Consider the following 19,795-nt stretch of genomic DNA (forward strand, 5'->3'; position numbering starts at 1 on the left):
ATCGTATAAGCGATTTTTGTTTTTTGTTTTACAATTACAACATTATACTAGTCACCTTACAAATAAAATAACTTGGGCATTTAAAATTAACTTTTAAGTCAAAATAAATCTAATATGACAAAAATTTAAATATTGTTGCTCAAAAGACTAACTGTACCAAAACCTCTCTTATTTATAAGAATACGGTTAAATATATCTCATCAACATCTCTCATTTCTTATTATATCATATATATCACTTATCATATTTTTACTCTCTTTTTTAATATATTTTTCTCTCTCACTTTTGGATTGTTATTTATTTATTTTTGCAGAGACAGATACGGTCCCTCAAAAAGTAAATTATAAAAAAGTATTTAAGAGATTTAATAATGAAAAATAATATTAATAATAGAGTTAAATACGTTTTTAGTTCTTTAAAACTTAAGTTGAATTTATTTTTAATTTTTTAAATTAAAATTAGGTTTTTTAGCTCTTATAATTTTAAAATATTTTATTTAAGTTGTTGTATAAAATTTATTTACTAGTATTTTTATTAGTAAAAAATTATATTAAGTCTTGTTGATTCTATATAATTATTTTAATTTATCAATTTTAAATATATTATTAGTGATTTGATGGACTAAAATAAATTTTTTAAGAATTATAGAAATAAAAATAAAAATTTTAAATTTATGAAAAAAGAATATATTTAAATCTTAATATTATAATTCGATTGAAAAAATCTACCTTTACAGTATAAAGACCCACCATTCATCAAAGTGCCTTTTCATGTCCCCCTATGATCTTTGGCAGCTTTGCCGACTTACTCACCATTCATCAATGGATTTTCGTAGCCCTGTTAAGTTTCATACCCCTCAAGTGTCTCTTTTTGTGATTTTATCTATTGCTACAATTGTACCAAACATTGTATTTGCAACCAAAGAATGTGTTTTCCCGGCCATCTTCAACTTTGGTGACTCAAACTCAGACACTGGTGGCTTGGCAGCTTCACTTATTGCACCAACACCACCTTATGGAGAAACCTATTTCCACAGACCTGTTGGAAGATTCTCTGATGGACGTCTTATCATTGATTTCATAGGTACTCATTATTTCATTTTCCACTTTTTATTAAATGTACATGCCTAACTTACCATAATATCCTTTTTGGTTGTGCCAAATTAAGATTCATCCCTCATCCTATACTTACCACAATAGGAATTTAGCATTAATCAATTTAACACTAAAGAAAAGTTTTAAAACGCCAATTTTGATCTTTAATTTTGCTATTTCAGCCAACAGTTTTGGACTGCCTTATCTAAGTGCATATCTTGATTCCCTGGGGACCAACTTTTCACGTGGTGCAAACTTTGCAACAGCTGCATCAACTATAAGACTCCCACCTAGTGTTATACCTCTTGGTGGATTCAGTCCCTTCTACCTTGGTATTCAGTATACTCAATTCAAAGACCTCATACCTAGAACACAATTTATTAGACATGAAGGTAAAGTTGCAAATTATAATATGGACATGGTTTAGTTTGATTTTGTTCTAATATTTTTCTGTGTAGGAGGAGTGTTTGCAAGCTTGATGCCAAAAGAAGAGTATTTTCATAAAGCTTTGTACACATTTGATATCGGTCAAAATGATCTTGGTGCTGGCTTTTTTGAAAACATGACTATACAACAAGTCAATGCTTCTGTACCTGATATAGTCAATGCCTTCACAAAAAATGTTAAGGTGGTTCAATAATCAATACCCTTGTTAGATACTTTATTGTGTAGTCAGTTTATTAATTTATTATTATTATTTTAAATTAATTATTGTGGTGATGAAGGACATATATGATCTGGGAGCAAGATCATTTTGGATACACAACACAGGACCCATTGGCTGCCTCTCATACATTTTGGCCAATTTTCTATCAGCTGAAAGGGATGATTATGGTTGTGCAAAGCCATATAACGAAGTAGCCAAATATTTCAACCAAAAGTTAAAGGAAGCTGTGGTTCAACTTCGGAAAGACCTTCCTCAAGCTGCAATCACATATGTAGATATCTACTCTGTTAAGTACTCTCTTTTCAGCAATCCAAAGAAATACGGTAAGCCAAATTAAACTTGTCATGTTATACAAATTTTGTGGCAAAATTTCCCATAATGTTTGTTAGTGTCTTAGTGTTTTATTGATGTGCATTGTGCAGGATTTGAGCTACCACTTGTTGCTTGTTGTGGCTATGGAGGGGAATATAACTATAGCAGTAGTGTTGGATGTGGAGGAACCATAGATGTCAATGGCACTAAAATTTTTGTGAGTTCATGTGAAAGGCCATCAGTTAGAGTGAATTGGGATGGGATCCATTACACTGAGGCTGCTAACAAGTTCATCTTTGATCAAATTTCTACTGGGGCTTTCTCAGAGCCACCCCTTCCTTTGAGTATGGCATGTCACAAAAATTAGAGCTGTAGTTGCTTTTATCAATGCAACAACTATTATGAATAAAGTGAATTCCATATCAAGTCTGAATATGATTAGAGCTTTAGTTGCTTTTATTGGATAAGTTATTCTCTACTCGCCTGGTAAATACTTAATTAAATAATACTATTGTTTCTTCTGTTTAAAAAAAAAATTGCAATATTTTTTATTCTAAGGAATTATATGGATTATTTTCATATCAATGAGTCGTATATAGATAAGTTTTTCTCTTTTTATGATTCTTGGCATCACTAACATAGTAACATCCAGTTTCAAACTCTTAGTAATAATATCCAGCTGTAAGAATTAGGGTAGATCCATGAAAATTTTGATTTAATCTCCATTATTTTCATTGTTTAAAAAAAAAAACTCAAACTTTCGATTTTATGTTTTTAAAATATGAAGTGAAATTTTGAATTAAGTTTCAAAGACTAATAAAAAAGCGTTTAAAATTTCATTTCATATTTGAGTTTAAAATCAATAATAAAGCATGAAAAATGTAGGCTAGAGAAAAATGTTTATAATAGATTAGATTGTGATTATCCATCACATTCATTGATTTATTTATGTTAAAATAAATTAAAGTATGATACATTTCATTGCTCGAATAAATAAATGTTATAAATTTTAAAAAGGTTAAATTACATTTTTAATCCTTTTATAATATTTAATCTACAAATTTTAGTTTATTAATTTTTAATTTCATAATTTTAATCTTCAATTTTAATAAATTTATAATTTTGGTTCAACTATCGAATAATTTTATTGATAAAATGATAATGTTAAACATAACTTGACATTAAATAAATGTAATAAATAATATTTAAGTTAAATTGTTCTTTTAATCCTTATTTTAATCTTATAAAAGTGATGATAGGAAGTAAAATAAAGATAAAAAAGTATAATTTAAACTAAATAATAATATTATCAAATATTAATTATCAAAAGTGAACTATTATAATTTTTTTATAGTTAATAGATAAACATTTACCTATTAAACTAATATTGCATATTGTACAAAATTAAAAGACTAAAACTTTGGAATTAAAAGTAAGATGAAAATTGCAGATTGAATATTAAAAAGGATCAAAAGTACGATTTAATTTTTAAAAAAATAATGTAATTCAATGCATATAATTAGAAAATTAAATTTACACTAACTTATAATCACATTAATATCAGGGAATCTTATAATAAAATTTAAACCAAATGTTTGATTTCAATATCACTCAAGACCAATTCTCTCTCTCTCTCTCTTTTTTACTAAAGGGGTATAACTTGAGTTAAATGAGATGTATGAGTCATTGTAATATTCTTAACGTTGAGTTTGATTCCTACATATTAAAAGAAAGAATCTATCTTTTTCTCCTATGCTTAGAAAAATTTGGTTTCTCAAATTAATCATGTAAATACGGTTAACTAAAAATCTGGTTGAAAGCGGAACAAAATTCAATTATGCAACTACACATGATATAATCAATGGTTTTCTCAAAAAATGTTATGGTAGTTCAATACTCTTCTTAGATATTTTATTTTGTAATTAATTTATTATTAATTTAAATTCATTATCCCGGTGGTAAAGGACATATGATTGGGTGCAAGATCATTTTGGACACACAATACACGACAAGTAGCTCAGTATTTCAACCAAAAGTTAAAGAAAGCTATGGTTCAGCTTTGCAAAGACCTTCCTCTAGCTACAATCACATTGTAGATAGCTAATCTGTTAAGTACACTCTCTTTTCAGCAAAACCCAAGGAATATGATGAGCCAAGTTAAAAGGATCCTCTTCTCCAAATTTTGTGGACAAACTTGCCTACAATGTTTATTACTGAATGAGTGTTTCATTGATGTACAGGATTTACCGACCTACAATGTTTAATTATATCATTCATAAAAATGATCAATTAGTTTACATAACTAGTCTACAACCAGAACATATTGGCTTAACATTTGAAACGAGTATGACCAATCAATTTATAAATACGATTCTCATGAATTAAGTAGCATGTACTGTACAAAGATACAATAACATTATAAACCTACCTTCTGCTTCATTGTTGAGAAGACATGCTATACCTTTATCTCTTTCGTGCTTTCCTCCTTCTGGACTCTGCCTTTTGCCATTTCTTTCTAGAAACCAGTTTACTCTTTGGTTTCAGTTTTAACTCAGGTGAGAACTTATAATTTGAATCTCTCATACGTGCTTGTATGTCCTTGAAAAACTGAATGTTTAGTTGCTTAGGCCCTCCTTGTCTAAGCTCTGCATACTCTGGTCCAGAAACAACATTTTCAAATGCTCCAATTAGAATATCTAAATCACTCATAACCTCCCACACATTTGTATACCTCCCGTCAGGACCTTTCTTTAATTTCTTTAGAGCATTCTCAACTGCAACCTTTCTAGCTTGCTTTCCCGGTGACAACTCCTCGGGTTCTTCTTCAGCTTTCAACATCTCAGAGATGGTTCTATATTTGGGCATTTCATCAAACTCAAACAATTTATCTATGTACTTGTCACTACTTTCATTTGGGAAAGCTTCTGTAGGAATATCATCATCACTATCCATTTCATCACCAGTCCACAGTGTCTTCTCCTCATCACTGCCAGACCAGACACTTTTTAACTCATCACTGTCATCAGCATCAATCAGGTCTGAATGTTTTTTAGCTTCCAGTCTTGCTTTCCTTATCTCCTTATCAAGATGACCCTTTGGACCCATTTCTTCATCACTTTCATCTTCACTTCCTGTCCATAGAGTGTTATCTTCACCCATCTCCTTTGTCCAGGCTTTTTTGAACTCTTCATCCCCTGGTCTTCCACGGCCAAAGAGATCATAGCCTTTGCGTGCATCATGTGCATATGATCTCAATGCTGCAAATCCAGTTCATTAGTTCAAAGGAACTGATACCATATAACCCATATTAATTGTATGTATGAAGTGTATGAAGATTGAAGACTACAAAAGAAGCCTGCTGCCTGAAGATTAATTTTTATATTTAAATTAAATCAATTGCCATAAGGTCATCAACGCAATAAAAGAGTAGAATCTTGAACTTTGGCATTAAATCACATAATCGAGAAAAGAAATGAAAAAGAATGCCCCTTTCTTTTTTTATTTGGTTCTTCACTTTCTACCAAAGTTTGACCAATGAAAAACATGCCAAATGACAATGAAACCAAATTTTACATGGAAAGAAACAGGGATAATTTCCAATGTCCAACGAATCTAAGGGTCTGTTTGGTTTAAAAGAGAGAAAAAGATGAGTTAGAAATTTTGTTTGATTGAGTGGAGAAGATGAGAGATACTTTAATTTTCAAGAAGGGAGAGATTTAAAAAATCAATTAACCTTTGTGCTCTTAAAATTTTGAATTTAAAAATATTTTAGACTTTATACTACAAATGTTTTAAAAAAGTTCCCCTCCCCTTCATATCCCTCAAATATTGCAAGGGAGTTAAAATCAGATAAGAAATGAGGGGTTTTGTTCCACTCCATTCCCCACTACTCCCCCCACTAAAAATTGAACCAAAAAATTACTCCCATCCTCTTCCCCACTATTTTTCTCCAAACAAACACTATGGAAAAGAAATATATAGATGCATTTGATTTAGTGCAAAAAAATTAATAAAGAAAAAAAATGGTTCCTGTGATTAGATTAAATCAGGATTTTTGTCTTCTATCAAAAACTCAGAAATGAATACATCAAATGGCTACTTCTAATTAATAAACAAGCATAACCAGTTCAAGCCAACAGGTATTAACAAAAAATCCTAACCAAAGATTACCTTGAAAATTCAAGGGAGAAAGACTATCGCAACAATTTGGTAGTACAGTTGTAGCTGAACCATAAAATAGTTTTGACCTGAAAAGAGCAACACGCAGAGAGAGACGAGGCATTTCATTTCAGGTATTGCAATATTTAAAGAAAATAAAAATGATAATGTGAGAAGAAAAGTGAGAATAACGGTAACCTTTGAGAATGTGAGTTAGCGAGCCTTAGAAGAGATGGAAAGTAGGAGAACGACCTAGATCCCATTAACAACAACTGCTTCATCTACCTTCAACTATCGCGGCGGTGCCACGTCCCACTTTTCAGTTGCAGCGATTTGCAGCGGCTCTGAGAGCTACAACTGGTTTTCGTCCCTTAAGACTCTAACAGACAACGGAGGAACTTATTATCTATCACAATTTTTTACATTAACAATCAAATTAACTTAATCGCTCCCTTATATGTTAAACCCAATTTCAAAATTTAATATTTTAAAATATGTTAATTATAATTAAAAATAATAGTGTTATGAAATAAATTATTTATTTAAAATTAAAAATATAATTTATATATTTAAAAAAAAACTACATTTCTAACAAAAATATGCACAACCTATCAAGCATATCAATTGCATAAATATGTGACCTATCAACCTATTGCAATAGTAGCTAAAAATGGGACCGATAAGGAAAATCCTAGGAGAAAAATCTGTGTACTCTATAATCATATAATTGTCTCGTGTCATGAAAATATTTGTTACAAATCTAATCTAATCATGTTCAACTTTACTATTAGATTATTAATTAGTTATATAGAGAGACCCAACCAAGCAAGGCTCCTTCTTATCGATCTACTGCAATGGAGTACTTTCCTTTAAGCATTGCCACGTTTCACATTTCACTTGTAATGCATTTATTTGTTATATTGAACCCTGCATTTGCCACAAAATATTGTGATTTCCCTGCGATCTTTCACATTTCTGATGGCGGTCTCACTATTGATTTCATAGGTAATAACTTTTTATTACTTCAATTATTGTTGTAATTGTTCAATGTCTTATATGGGCCTTTTTCTATTAAACATGCTCCGGGATAATTTGGGATTTTAGAGTGTTTAGATAAAATTCAACTTATCTAAGTTGAACTTGATGTTCTTTGGATTAGAAATTGGATTTTAACACTGAAAATTCAACTCAATCTAATATATCGAACAAATTGGATTTTTAGCTAATATATATTTTGGATTCATTTAGTCCTTTCTATTTGGACGTCCAGTACACTCAGTTCAAATATTTCAAATTAAGATGAATAAATTATTTATGTTCCTTAGTATCTATTGGGATGCAAACAAAGTCTCACATCATTCAAATAAGAGGATGAACATGGGTTTATACTTTATATACACACAGTTGTCTCTATTGGTAAAGAGGCCTTTTGGATGGTATCCAAAAGCAAATATGTGAGAATTGGACCCAAAGTGGTGCTTGTGAGGGGGGTTATGAAGAAATAGAATATTATGGTATAAATGATTGCACTGTTTTATTGAATGGCAGTAGGAAAATCAACTTTCCACCATCATGGTTGAAAGGAATAGTACAATCGCAAGAGAAGCAGAAAACATCAGAGAAGAATTAAGAAACGTCAGAGAGAATATGCAAGTCATACCTTCCACACCCTCTTTCACACTCCCTCTCCCTATATGAATGGTCCCTCATACAAATTCCCTCAACATGCTATTGCGGGTCCGTGTCCTAGTCCCACGTCTCACTCCCTGAATTTCCGGGTTGTTAGTAACTACCCCATCATTTTCCCCATTTTGCCCTTCTCCTTGTAAACTTTCTACATTATTATTTTCCATGTAATACGGTTCCACTGGCCTCTTCATTACATTGCCTTCCCCTTTAAGAACAACCTTGTCCTCAAGGTTGAGATAAGGAAAATGAGTTTTAATAAATGTGACATCCTCCCAGGAATTGGGAACATTGCTGCTAGGATCCCATTGAACCAAGACTTGAGAAAGCAACTTAGAACCTTGTAAAATTGTGCGAGCATGCAGGATGGCCACCGGCTGCAAAAAGGGACCTAATTCAGAAGTTGTTAGTGGCAATGGCATGTAAGGCGCATTACTGATTCCTTTGAATGGCTTCAACTGAGAAATGTGAAAAACCGGATGAATGCGGGCAGTCTCGGGAAGTTCCAACTTATAAGCAACAACACCAACTTTACCAAGCACCTTAAATGGGCCAAAATAACGCATAGATAATTTCTGGTGCTTGCGTAATACCACCGAATGTTGGCGATAAGGCTGTAATTTGACCAAGACCTGATCGCCAACCTGAAATTGCATATCAGACCTCTTTTTATCTGCTTGATGCTTCATACGCTGCTGAGCTTTAGTCAAATTACATTTGAGTTGATCTAAGAGTTGGTCCCGCTCAGTGAGCTGATCCTGAACATCACGCGGGTCTGTTGGGCTACGCTGATAACGAGTCAAAGTAGGTGGATCGCGGCCATACAAGGCTTTGAAAGGGGTCATACCCAAGCTCGTATGAAAAGAGGTGTTATACCAATACTCTGCCCACGTCAAACCTTTGGACCAAGACTTGGGATTGTCGAAAGTAAAACAGCGCAAAAACATCTCTAAACATTTATTCAAGACCTCAGATTGACCATCAGTTTGCGGATGGTAGGCAGAGCTCATAGCTAGCGTGGTTCCCTGCAACTTAAATAAATGTTGCCAAAAGTTACTAGTGAAAACTTTGTCACGATCAGACACGATTGACTTCGGCAGACCGTGTAACTTGACGATATGCAACGTGAATGCTTCAGCCACCACTTTGCTACTAAAATCCGATTTTAAAGGCACAAAATGACTATATTTAGACAGTCGATCGATCACCACCATAATAACTGTGAAGCCACAAGAGTTTGGCAAACCTGTGATGAAATCCATGGCAACATCATCCCACACTTGTTGCGGTATGGGAAGCGGTTGTAACAACCCTGCAGGGAGGGAGTGACTCACTTTGGCCTGCTGACATATAATGCATTGCTGCACAAACCGAGTAACATCCTCTCGCATTTTAGGCCAATAAAATTGAGAGGAAATTCGAGCCAACGTTCGGGCAATACCGGCATGGCCCCCAATAGGCGAACTGTGATATTCAAGAAGCACCTTCTGAATCAAAGGACTCGGGGATGGTAACACGAGGCGATCCTTCCAATAAAGCAACCCATCGTGCAATTTGTAACGCGCATCTGGATTGGCATTGGCGAAACATAATTGCATGAGGTCGTATAAGTGAGCATCATTTTCAAGTGCTTGCTTTAACTCGTGTAAGAACAGTGACTTAGGCGCGGACCAAGCCATAAAAAAAACACGTGACAACGCATCCGCAGCAATGTTCTCTTTTCCCGGTTTGTATTCGATTGTGAAGTCATAACCCAAGAATTTGTGAAGCCAAGCTTGTTGCTCAGGGGTTTGCAAAGATTGGTCCAACAAACTTTTCAAACTTTTGTGATCTGTTCTGATAACAAAGGTATGCCCCAATAAATAATGGCGAAATTTTGCCAAAGCTTGGGTGATAGCGAATAATTCTCTAATATAGGCAGATTGTTTCTGCATCCTGGGCGCCAGCTTTTTGGAGAAAAAAGCAATTGGATGATCATTTTGACTCAGCACTGCACCAATACCAGACCCTGAAGCATCAGTTTCAAGTGTAAAAGGCTGATGAAAGTTAGAGAGAGACAAGACAGGGGCAGTAGTAATGGCCTGTTTTAATGATAGAAACGCGTCCTCTGCAGCCAGGGTCCAAGAAAAAGCTTCTTTCTTTAGCAAATCAGTAAGGGGAGTCGCAATATTAGCATAAGACTTGATAAAACGTCGATAATAGCCGGTCAGGCCAAGGAAACCTCGAAGTTTCTTGACATTCTCTGGACGAGGCCACTCCAAGACGGCTTGGACTTTACTCTTATCCATCGCGACCCCAGATCCCGACACCACATGGCCCAAATAATCTACTTCCAACAAGCCAAAAGAACACTTTGAAAGTCGAGCATACAACAAATGGTGTTGTAAGGTCTGCAAAACCGTTTCCAAATGAGTCAAATGTGCCACCCAAGAGGGGCTATAAATGAGAATATCATCAAAAAACACCAGCACATATTTGCGCAAAACATTTTGAAAAATTTGATTCATTAAGCTTTGAAAAGTTGCCGGGGCATTGGTGAGCCCGAAAGGCATGACCAGCCATTCGTAATGACCATGATGCGTACGAAATGCTGTCTTATGACGATCGGCAGGCTGAACCAAAATCTGATGATACCCGGATCGAAGATCCAACTTCGAAAAATATTTGGCTCCATATAGCTCATCCAATAATTCATCCACAGTTGGCATGGGAAAACTATCCTTGATAGTTATTGCATTCAAAGCTCTATAATCAGTACAAAACCTCCATGAGCCATCCTTTTTTTTTACTAACAAAACAGGGGAGGAGAATGGACTCGTGCTGGGTTGTATAAGGCCTTGCTCAAGCATTTCTCGAACCAATTTTTCAATTTGTTCCTTCTGGCTATGCGGATAGCGATAAGGGCGAACTTTGATTGGTTTAGCGCCTGCTGGTACAGGAATAGCATGGTCGTGAGTTCTTGTAGGTGGCAATCCCGAAGGTGGCTGAAAAATGTTTTGATATTTGTGCAGTAAAGCCGCCAAGTCAGGGTGCAAGTTCGCCGGAATTTGGAATGAAGAATCACCTGGAAGCTCAGGCTGCACCAGTTGAATTGAAAAACATTCAGCAATAGCTTGTGTCTGCTGCATCCGACGCATATGATGTAACTGTGCTTGCTGAGGCTGGATCGGATATTCTCCCTGCAAAACAACAAATTTATCATGCTGAAAAAATTTAAGAGTGGAAGTGGCATAGTCTGCAATGTGTGGCCCAAGAGTGGCTAGCCAAGAAGACCCCAAAACAAGGTCGGCGCCTGAAACCGGAAGTAAATACACTGGAACAACCAACTGATGACCCTGAATTGTCACAGCTAGCTGCTGTATCACCCCCTCAGTAGTCATGGATTGACCATTCCCAACAAAAACTTGAAAGCCTCGAACAAGTTCGATTGGTAACTTTAAAAAATGAGCAATGCGAGGTTGGAGAAAGCTGTCCGAGCTGCCACCATCAACCAAAACCTTAATGGCAATAGGCCCAATATGACCTGTGAACCCAATGGTGCCCACCCCACCAACACCCTTCATGGCATTAAGTGAAAGATGATGTTCGGGGTTACCCACTTCAATATCAGGTTGTGGTAAATCAGGGGGATCTGGCTCCCGTGAATCCACCAATTCGTCATCAATTAATTGTAGCATCATCATATGGCGATTTGGGCACTTGTGATTGAATGAAAATTTCTCATCACAAAAGTAACATAGACCCTTTTCTCTTCTAATTTGCATTTCAGCAGGGGAAATTTTTTTGACTTGGTTTTGGTAGGTTTGGGAAAAAGGTTTAGTGCTGGGATTGGGAAGTAAAGGCGGTAAGTTGGATTTGGGTAGGCTATGAGGGATATCTGGTTTGGGATTAGAGGAGTGGCGGTTAGGGTAAAAGGTGGGTGCTCTGGGCTGGTACGAAGGGTTCCTGGGTGCACTAGAAGGGGTATATTTCGCCTCAAATAATTTGGCTAATGCTACTGCCTTGACCAAGCTAGGCGGAGATAGTGCCACAACATCCCTGCGAAGCTCATCCTTAAGGCCACTCAAAAAACAGTCCAATAAAGCCTCATTGTCGATTCCAGACACACGATTAGCCAAAGCAAAAAATGCTTTGTAATACTCAGCAACAGAATCAGTTTGGTTAAGCTTGAATAAAGAAGCCCGAGGGCACTCATAAGCTGTTGGCCCAAAAGCAAGTTCCAATGCTTCAGTAAAAGCATGCCAAGAGTGGAAAGGAGAAGAACGTTGCATCATTTGGAACCACGGCACCACATCATTATCTAAATGTACCGAGGCAATAGACAATCTATCGACCTCGGAGGTCGCATAATAGTCAAAAAATTGTTCAGCCTTAAAGATCCAGTCCAGGACATGGTTACCATCAAAGCGAGGAAAATCAAGCTTCACGTTTCGTACCTGGAAGGGCGGCTTAAACGAGTTCGAAGAACCATGAAAGGACCCTTGAGAGGAAGAATTGTGTTGCAACAGAGTCTCCAACGCAACAGAAATTTGATTGAATTTGTCATCATTCGCTTGAATCACATTCTCCAGACGTTCAAAACGAGAAGAATTCACCGATTCAAGCTTTGCAATCTGAGCTTGTAGGTCTGAGTAATATTGCTCCAATTTATCTGAGGTTTGTTTAACATCGGCCTGGAGATCCTTCAACCGGGTGTGGTCCGCCATGGGTTAATGAAAGCACCAATGTGAGGGGGGTTATGAAGAAATAGAATATTATGGTATAAATGATTGCACTGTTTTATTGAATGGCAGTAGGAAAATCAACTTTCCACCATCATGGTTGAAAGGAATAGTACAATCGCAAGAGAAGCAGAAAACATCAGAGAAGAATTAAGAAACGTCAGAGAGAATATGCAAGTCATACCTTCCACACCCTCTTTCACACTCCCTCTCCCTATATGAATGGTCCCTCATACAAATTCCCTCAACATGCTATTGCGGGTCCGTGTCCTAGTCCCACGTCTCACTCCCTGAATTTCCGGGTTGTTAGTAACTACCCCATCATTTTCCCCATTTTGCCCTTCTCCTTGTAAACTTTCTACATTATTATTTTCCATGTAATACGGTTCCACTGGCCTCTTCATTACAGTGCTCAACCCTATCTTAGGAGATTCTTTCTTCTAAATAAAGACATAATTTTCCTTGTTTGTTATATTTTATTGGCAGGAACTCAAATCTTCGATACCTAATATTATCAACAATTTCTCAAAACCCTTGTTAGTTAGATATTTCATAACTTGGTGATTAAGAAAATACACAATTTGGGAGCAAGATCATTTTGGATACACAATACAGGACCCATTGGCTGTCTCTCCTACATTTTGACCAAATTTCTATCAGCTGAAAGGGATGGTTATGGTTGTGCAAAGCCATATAATGAAGTAGCTAAATATTTCAAATTTTTGTATCCCTCATACAGTGTTGGTGAAACAGCAACATATATGATTTTTGTATCTCAATAATATATAGACTAACGACAGATGTATTAATTATACAAGTAATAATAAGTAATACATACAAAAATTTGTATCTAGGTACAAAAGTTCATAATGTATTTCTATTTGAAGTCACAATTAACACAAAGTCAATAAAATAAATGATGTGAAATTATGGAGTAATTAGAATTCAGAAAACGACTAACACAATTCAATATATAATATAATAATGTGAATAAAATTGAATAAGTTCCAAAATCATTTTTAATTATTCTCTAATGTAATGTCATTTCACTATCAACTTTATTTAATTTGAAATTCATTAAATTAAATTATCCCTAATTCTTTGATTATAAAAACTATCTTTTATATTCTCAATTATAGGCCTTTCTTCTTTAGGTAATTCTACTTTGAAAAGACTTTATGAGTGAGACATAAAGATACATATGTTGCAAATCCATTACTGTGACGAACTATGAAGTACATATATAATTAGAATTTTAATTTCTCAATTATCAATAAGTACAAAGACAATAAGTACGTACATAGCAAAACTGTTGTTAACTTGCACCAAGTAATTAATAGCAGATTCACTTTTATCAATTAATTAATGGAAAAAGAAGCACAAAGTTGTGGGATACTCTAATTAAATTACTTTACAATAGAATGTTCTTAAAAAGGAGATTATACACTCTTTGTACTAGGGAATTGACTTTAATAAATAATCACATCAACTACCTAAACACATTATTTGATCATCTAATGATATCAAGTTTCTACGTAACGAAAAAATGAATGTGCCGATAGAGGACCTTTCGGCTTGGTTCATTTTACATTTCTAAACATCAATTTTTTAATATTTAATTTTAAACATCTTTATACATTATCAATATCTTGAATGATTAATGAAGAAGTTTACATTAGGTTTGACAATTAACATTCTCTAATGAATTAAATTATATGTTTGGTGATCCATTTTATTAGGTGATTCAATTCAGATTGTGAATTGAGATCCATTTTTCAATTAATTCAAGATCATAAATCATGTCACAAACAATCAAGATGAGACAAACATTAAGTGTAGAGGAGAATCACTAACGAAAGTAAATAAAGATAAGCATATATATATATATTTTGATCAAAAGAAATACATAACATTGATTGATTACATTTAATCTCAAGAAAGAGAAAGTTAGCTACTCATACTAAAGAGTGTCAATTTAAGATTAAAAAATGATTCCATCACTTGATTGAACTTCCATTCTTTAAGATCAAGAACAATGGGAGCAAGTTCTCTCCTAGCACCAAGCTTAAATTCCAAATCAAGAGAGAGAGTTTGAGTTTAGAGAGAGAGAGAGTCCATTCAAATCTAAATCATTTTCCTTTTATAATAGAAGAAAAATGCCCTAGTTTTACATCAAAAATCGCCCATCCAAGGAAATTTGCTAGGCTAATTGAGGTTTCTTTAAGGTAATAAACTCACCTAGCCAAAAGCTTTCACCTACCATTTCATGTTTGAGCTGGATTTTAGGATTTGTTGGGCTAATTTGGGTGTGCAACTCGGCTATAAATTATTAGCTAGGCCAAAATTTCACACTTCTAATTCTCCATCTTACAGTGCCTCCAACATACAGGATGAGTTTCAAAAACTACATCCACATTCATAGTCTTATACACAAACTTCATGACAATCTTTTAATTTCTACATAGTAAGTCGATAAAAAATTAAAAATATAGTAAAATCAACATGTTAAAATCTATATCAAGATTCATGTAATTATTTCTGATGTGATTTTAACAGACTCTGAATTTGAGGACAGATGGTCTCCTAAAAGAGAATAATAGGGAAGAAAATGACTGAATTCTCATTGCCTGTGTCAAACATACAACACTACATAGAAACCTCACAATGCTCACGCATAACCCACAACAAACAATAAAGCAATAGCAGAATCGTAACAAATTGTTTCCGGAAGCTGCTGAATCATTTGATTTTCCTTTATATTTATAAAAGATAAAATCTGACCACTTCTTGGGTTTGTTGGTAACTCTCTTGGGCCTAGCATTAGTGGAAATAGCTTGTACTGGATCTTCTGTATTGAGCTTGGGCATATCAGTTTCTCTATTTTTCAAATCAGAAAAGTTCTTAAGCTTCCTCACTATACACACTCTGTTGTTTAGTATATGATGTTTTATTTAGTAATTTGAGCAAATAAAACATCATTTTCTTCCCGTCCTTTACTTAAAAAATACACCAACCACTCCAACAAATACAATGACAATCAAGGTCGTCAAACACAAAGTCCAACTTAGTGCCACAAGTGTAAGTAACACGAGTAACAAAATTCAAACACACAAGTTGATAGGTCCCCCGTAACAGTAAAAACATGAAGTAACAGAAAATAAATAATAGAAGATAGAATCAGAGTTTATTGCTCTGCCAAGGGAAGAGTCCCCTTCAAACAACTTTAAAACAGTTCTCATACAATCACTTCTCATGCCTTTCAATCTACTCCAAATCATCTATTTACAGGTCCCACTAAAACAATAACTAGCATTTACTTGAACTCAAACTGAAATTGCACAAGTAACAATCACAATTTTCTCTAACAGTTACTTACATTGTTCACTTTCATTGAAAATACAAAAAGAAAAAAGAGTCTCATGTTGTTCCGGTATGAAAAAATGCACTAGAAAACAACTAACCTTTCAAGTCCAAAACGAGGTTTCTAGTCCCAGATTTCCCGATTTCATAACGAGGTTTCCATCTCATAAGCGTAACGCATAAGTAGGTATGTTCGTAAATCAATCGTTAGAAAAGGGTCTTGAGAAGAATGAGTTTAAATAAATAAAAGTATAAAAAGTAGGGAAGAATGAAAGCGAGAAACAGAGCAGAGAAGCGATGAAATACCTAACAGAGAAGGAGGTGTCGTCGCCGGCGACGGAGCAGATTTCCCGAATGTCTGCTGGGGCAAGAGCCGGAGGAAGGAGCTGTGTTGTTTTAACTTAGCCCACTGTTGAGCTACCTGGGTTGGGCTTCGTCTCTGATAATGGGTTTATGAGCCCTAAACCCATAAGCTCATCCATGCCAACTTCAATCAATATTAAATTAAAAAATTATAAAAATTATAACTCAAATCATAATAAATATTTTGATACTAAACTTATTATATATTAAAATTAATTAAATATTTTTATAAAAATTGATACGAATTTTATATTTTATTTACTATATTTTATAATCAAAAGAAATCCAATATTAAATCAAAAGATAATAAAAATTATAACTAAAATCATAATAAATTTTTTGATATTAAATTTATTATATATTAAAATTAATTAAATATTTTTATTTAAGAAATTATTACAAATTTTAGATATATTTTAAAGTTTTTATTTTATTAAATTAATTATATTTTTATCACTTTTTAATAAAGTGAGTGAATGATAATGAATTAATTAAAATTTTAAAATACATTTTAATTAAAAATAATTTTTTGATCAATATAGAGACTAAAAATATTATAATAAACAATGAAATTAAATAAATTAAATTTTATAATGGTTATTTTTTTAATGATGCTAAATTAAATATTTTAATTATTTTACAATAAATTAAAATGAAAAGATAATAAAATATGTTAATTGATATTTCAAATAAAATATATTAAAATATTATAATCAAAAGAAATCTAATATTTTTTTTTGTAAAGATAAAAAAGATTACAAAGATGGTCACAATGAGAATTGAACTTAGGCCACCATGTTCCTAATTACTCCAATCCCTCCCCACCTAACTACTAGGCTAACCTTAGTAGTCAAAGAATGTGTTTTCCCGACCATCTTCAACTTTGGTGACTCAAACTCAGACGCTGGTGGCTTGGCAGCTTCACTTATTGCACCAACACCACCTTATGGAGAAACCTATTTCCACAGACCTGTTGGAAGATTCTCTGATGGACGTCTTATCATTGATTTCATAGGTACTCATTATTTCATTTTCCACTTTTTATTAAATGTACATGCCTAACTTACCATAATATCCTTTTTGGTTGTGCCAAATTAAGATTCATCCCTCATCCTATACTTACCACAATAGGAATTTAGCATTAATCAATTTAACACCAAAGAAAAGTTTTAAAACGCCAATTTTGATCTTTAATTTTGCTATTTCAGCCAATAGTTTTGGACTGCCTTATCTAAGTGCATATCTTGATTCCCTGGGGACCAACTTTTCACGTGGTGCAAACTTTGCAACAGCTGCATCAACTATAAGACTCCCACCTAGTGTTATACCTCTTGGTGGATTCAGTCCCTTCTACCTTGGTATTCAGTATACTCAATTCAAAGACCTCATACCCATAACACAATTTATTAGACATGAAGGTAAAGTTGCAAATTATAATATGGACATGGTTTAGTTTGATTTTGTTCTAATATTTTTCTGTGTAGGAGGAGTGTTTGCAAGCTTGATGCCAAAAGAAGAGTATTTTCATAAAGCTTTGTACACATTTGATATCGGTCAAAATGATCTTGGTGCTGGCTTTTTTGGAAACATGACTATACAACAAGTCAATGCTTCTGTACCTGATATAGTCAATGCCTTCACACAAAAATGTTAAGGTGGTTCAATAATCAATACCCTTGTTAGATACTTTATTGTGTAGTCAATTTATTAATTTATTATTGTGAAGAAGAGAGAAAAAGATAGAGGTGGTAATATGTGTGTTGAATAATTGTGTATATTACCAAGAAGGGGAGAAGGGGTATATATATACATATTGTAACATCCCCCCTCAAACTCAAGTAGGTAAGGAAGATACCAACTTGAGTTTGGAAACTAATGTGCGAAAACGACCAGGATGATGTGCTTTAGTAAGCAAGTCAGCTGGTTGATCAACAGTGCTAATCGGAATGAGATTAAGAGTACCACGAACAACGTGTTGTCTAGTAATATGACAATCAATCTCAATGTGCTTGGTGCGCTCATGAAAAACATCATTGTGAGCAATCTGAAGAGCACTACGATTGTCGCAAAAAAAATCAGTAGGAGAAGATTGGGGAAACCCAAGATCACCTAAAAGCCAACGAATCCAGACAATCTCAGAAGTGGTATCAGCCATAGCACGATATTCGGCCTCAGTGCTAGAACGTGCAACAAGTTGTTGCTTCTTGCTACGCCAAGAAATAAGGGAGTCACCAAGAAAAATGCAAAAACCAGTAACAGAACGGCGGTCAGTGGGATCACCACCCCAATCAGCATCGGAGTAAGCACGAAGGATCAATGGGGTAATATGTGTGTTGAATAATTGTGTATATTACCAAGAAGGGGAGAAGGGGAGAAGGGGTATATATATACATATTGTAACAATTATTATTATTTTAAATTAATTATTATGGTGATGAAGGACATATATGATCTGGGAGCAAGATCATTTTGGATACACAACACAGGACCCATTGGCTGTCTCTCATACATTTTGGCCAATTTTCTATCAGAAAGGGATGATTATGGTTGTGCAAAGCCATATAACGAAGTAGCCAAATATTTCAACCAAAAGTTAAAGGAAGCTGTGGTTCAACTTCGGAAAGACATTCCTCAAGCTGCAATCACATATGTAGATATCTACTCTGTTAAGTACTCAGCAATCCAAAGAAATACGGTAAGCGAAATTAAACTTGTCATGTTATACAAATTTTGTGGCAAAATTTCCCATAATGTTTGTTAGTGTCTTAGTGTTTTATTGATGTGCATTGTGCAGGATTTGAGCTACCAATTGTTGCTTGTTGTGGCTATGGAGGGGAATATAACTATAGTAGTAGTGTTGGATGTGGAGGAACCATAGATGTCAATGGCACTGAAATTTTTGTGAGTTCATGTGAAAGGCCATCAGTTAGAGTGAATTGGGATAGGATCCATTACACTGAGGCTGCTAACAAGTTCATCTTTGATCAAATTTCTACTGGGGCTTTCTCAGAGCCACCCCTTCCTTTGAGTATGGAATGTCACAAAAATTAGAGCTGTAGTTGCTTTTATCAATGCAACAACTTGTATTATGAATAAAGTGAATTCCATATCAAGTCTGAATATGATTAGATCTTTAGTTGCTTTTATTGGATAAGTTATTCTCTACTCGCCTGGTAAATACTTAATTAAATAATACTATTGTTTCTTCTGTTTAAAAAAAAAATTGTAATATTTTTTATTCTAAAGAATTATATGGATTATTTTCATATCAATGAGTCGTATATAGATAAGTTTTTTCTCTTTTTATGATTCTTGGCATCACTAACGGGTATAAAGGGTGTCAACCCCTTACAAGTCATGACAATATCAGTAATTTGAGCTTATTAAATCTAGGTGGCTGAGTGATGTATTCAGTTTCATAGATGGTGATATGT

The 19,795-nt window shown here is 34.2% G+C and overlaps 2 protein-coding genes across 11 annotated transcripts; one reads left to right on the plus strand and one right to left on the minus strand.

Moving 5' to 3' along the window:
• The first annotated feature begins 756 nt into the window (after positions 1–756).
• On the plus strand, positions 757–19,427 carry LOC109816079 (uncharacterized). Its single transcript, XM_083064387.1, is given in 11 exon segments — positions 757–1,083; positions 1,277–1,486; positions 1,553–1,722; positions 1,820–2,084; positions 2,184–2,437; positions 17,151–17,376; positions 17,570–17,779; positions 17,846–18,010; positions 18,797–19,036; positions 19,039–19,056; positions 19,156–19,427. Coding segments are annotated over 11 exon segments (2,328 nt in total). The 5' UTR covers positions 757–770; the 3' UTR covers positions 19,413–19,427.
• Positions 4,316–16,483, minus strand: LOC109810348 (glutamyl-tRNA (Gln) amidotransferase subunit C). 10 transcript variants are annotated; one of them, XM_083063681.1, is made up of 5 exons: positions 16,305–16,424; positions 16,100–16,217; positions 6,430–6,610; positions 6,244–6,320; positions 4,316–5,330 (listed from the first exon to the last, which is right to left on the minus strand). In XM_083063681.1, exons 3-5 carry the CDS (start codon positions 6,510–6,512, stop codon positions 4,537–4,539), a joined length of 954 nt encoding a protein of 317 aa, XP_082919807.1. In that variant the 5' UTR covers positions 6,513–6,610; positions 16,100–16,217; positions 16,305–16,424; the 3' UTR covers positions 4,316–4,536. The 10 variants fall into 10 exon arrangements, with proteins under 10 accessions (XP_082919807.1, XP_082919808.1, XP_082919806.1 ...); XM_083063682.1 differs by having other exon boundaries at positions 16,100–16,161; positions 16,305–16,374; XM_083063680.1 differs by having other exon boundaries at positions 16,100–16,384.
• Positions 19,428–19,795: the final 368 nt, after the last annotated feature.

This window comes from Cajanus cajan, chromosome 9 (genome assembly GCF_000230855.2).
Source record: "Cajanus cajan strain Asha chromosome 9, NIPB_CcT2T_4, whole genome shotgun sequence".
NCBI lineage: Eukaryota > Viridiplantae > Streptophyta > Magnoliopsida > Fabales > Fabaceae > Cajanus > Cajanus cajan.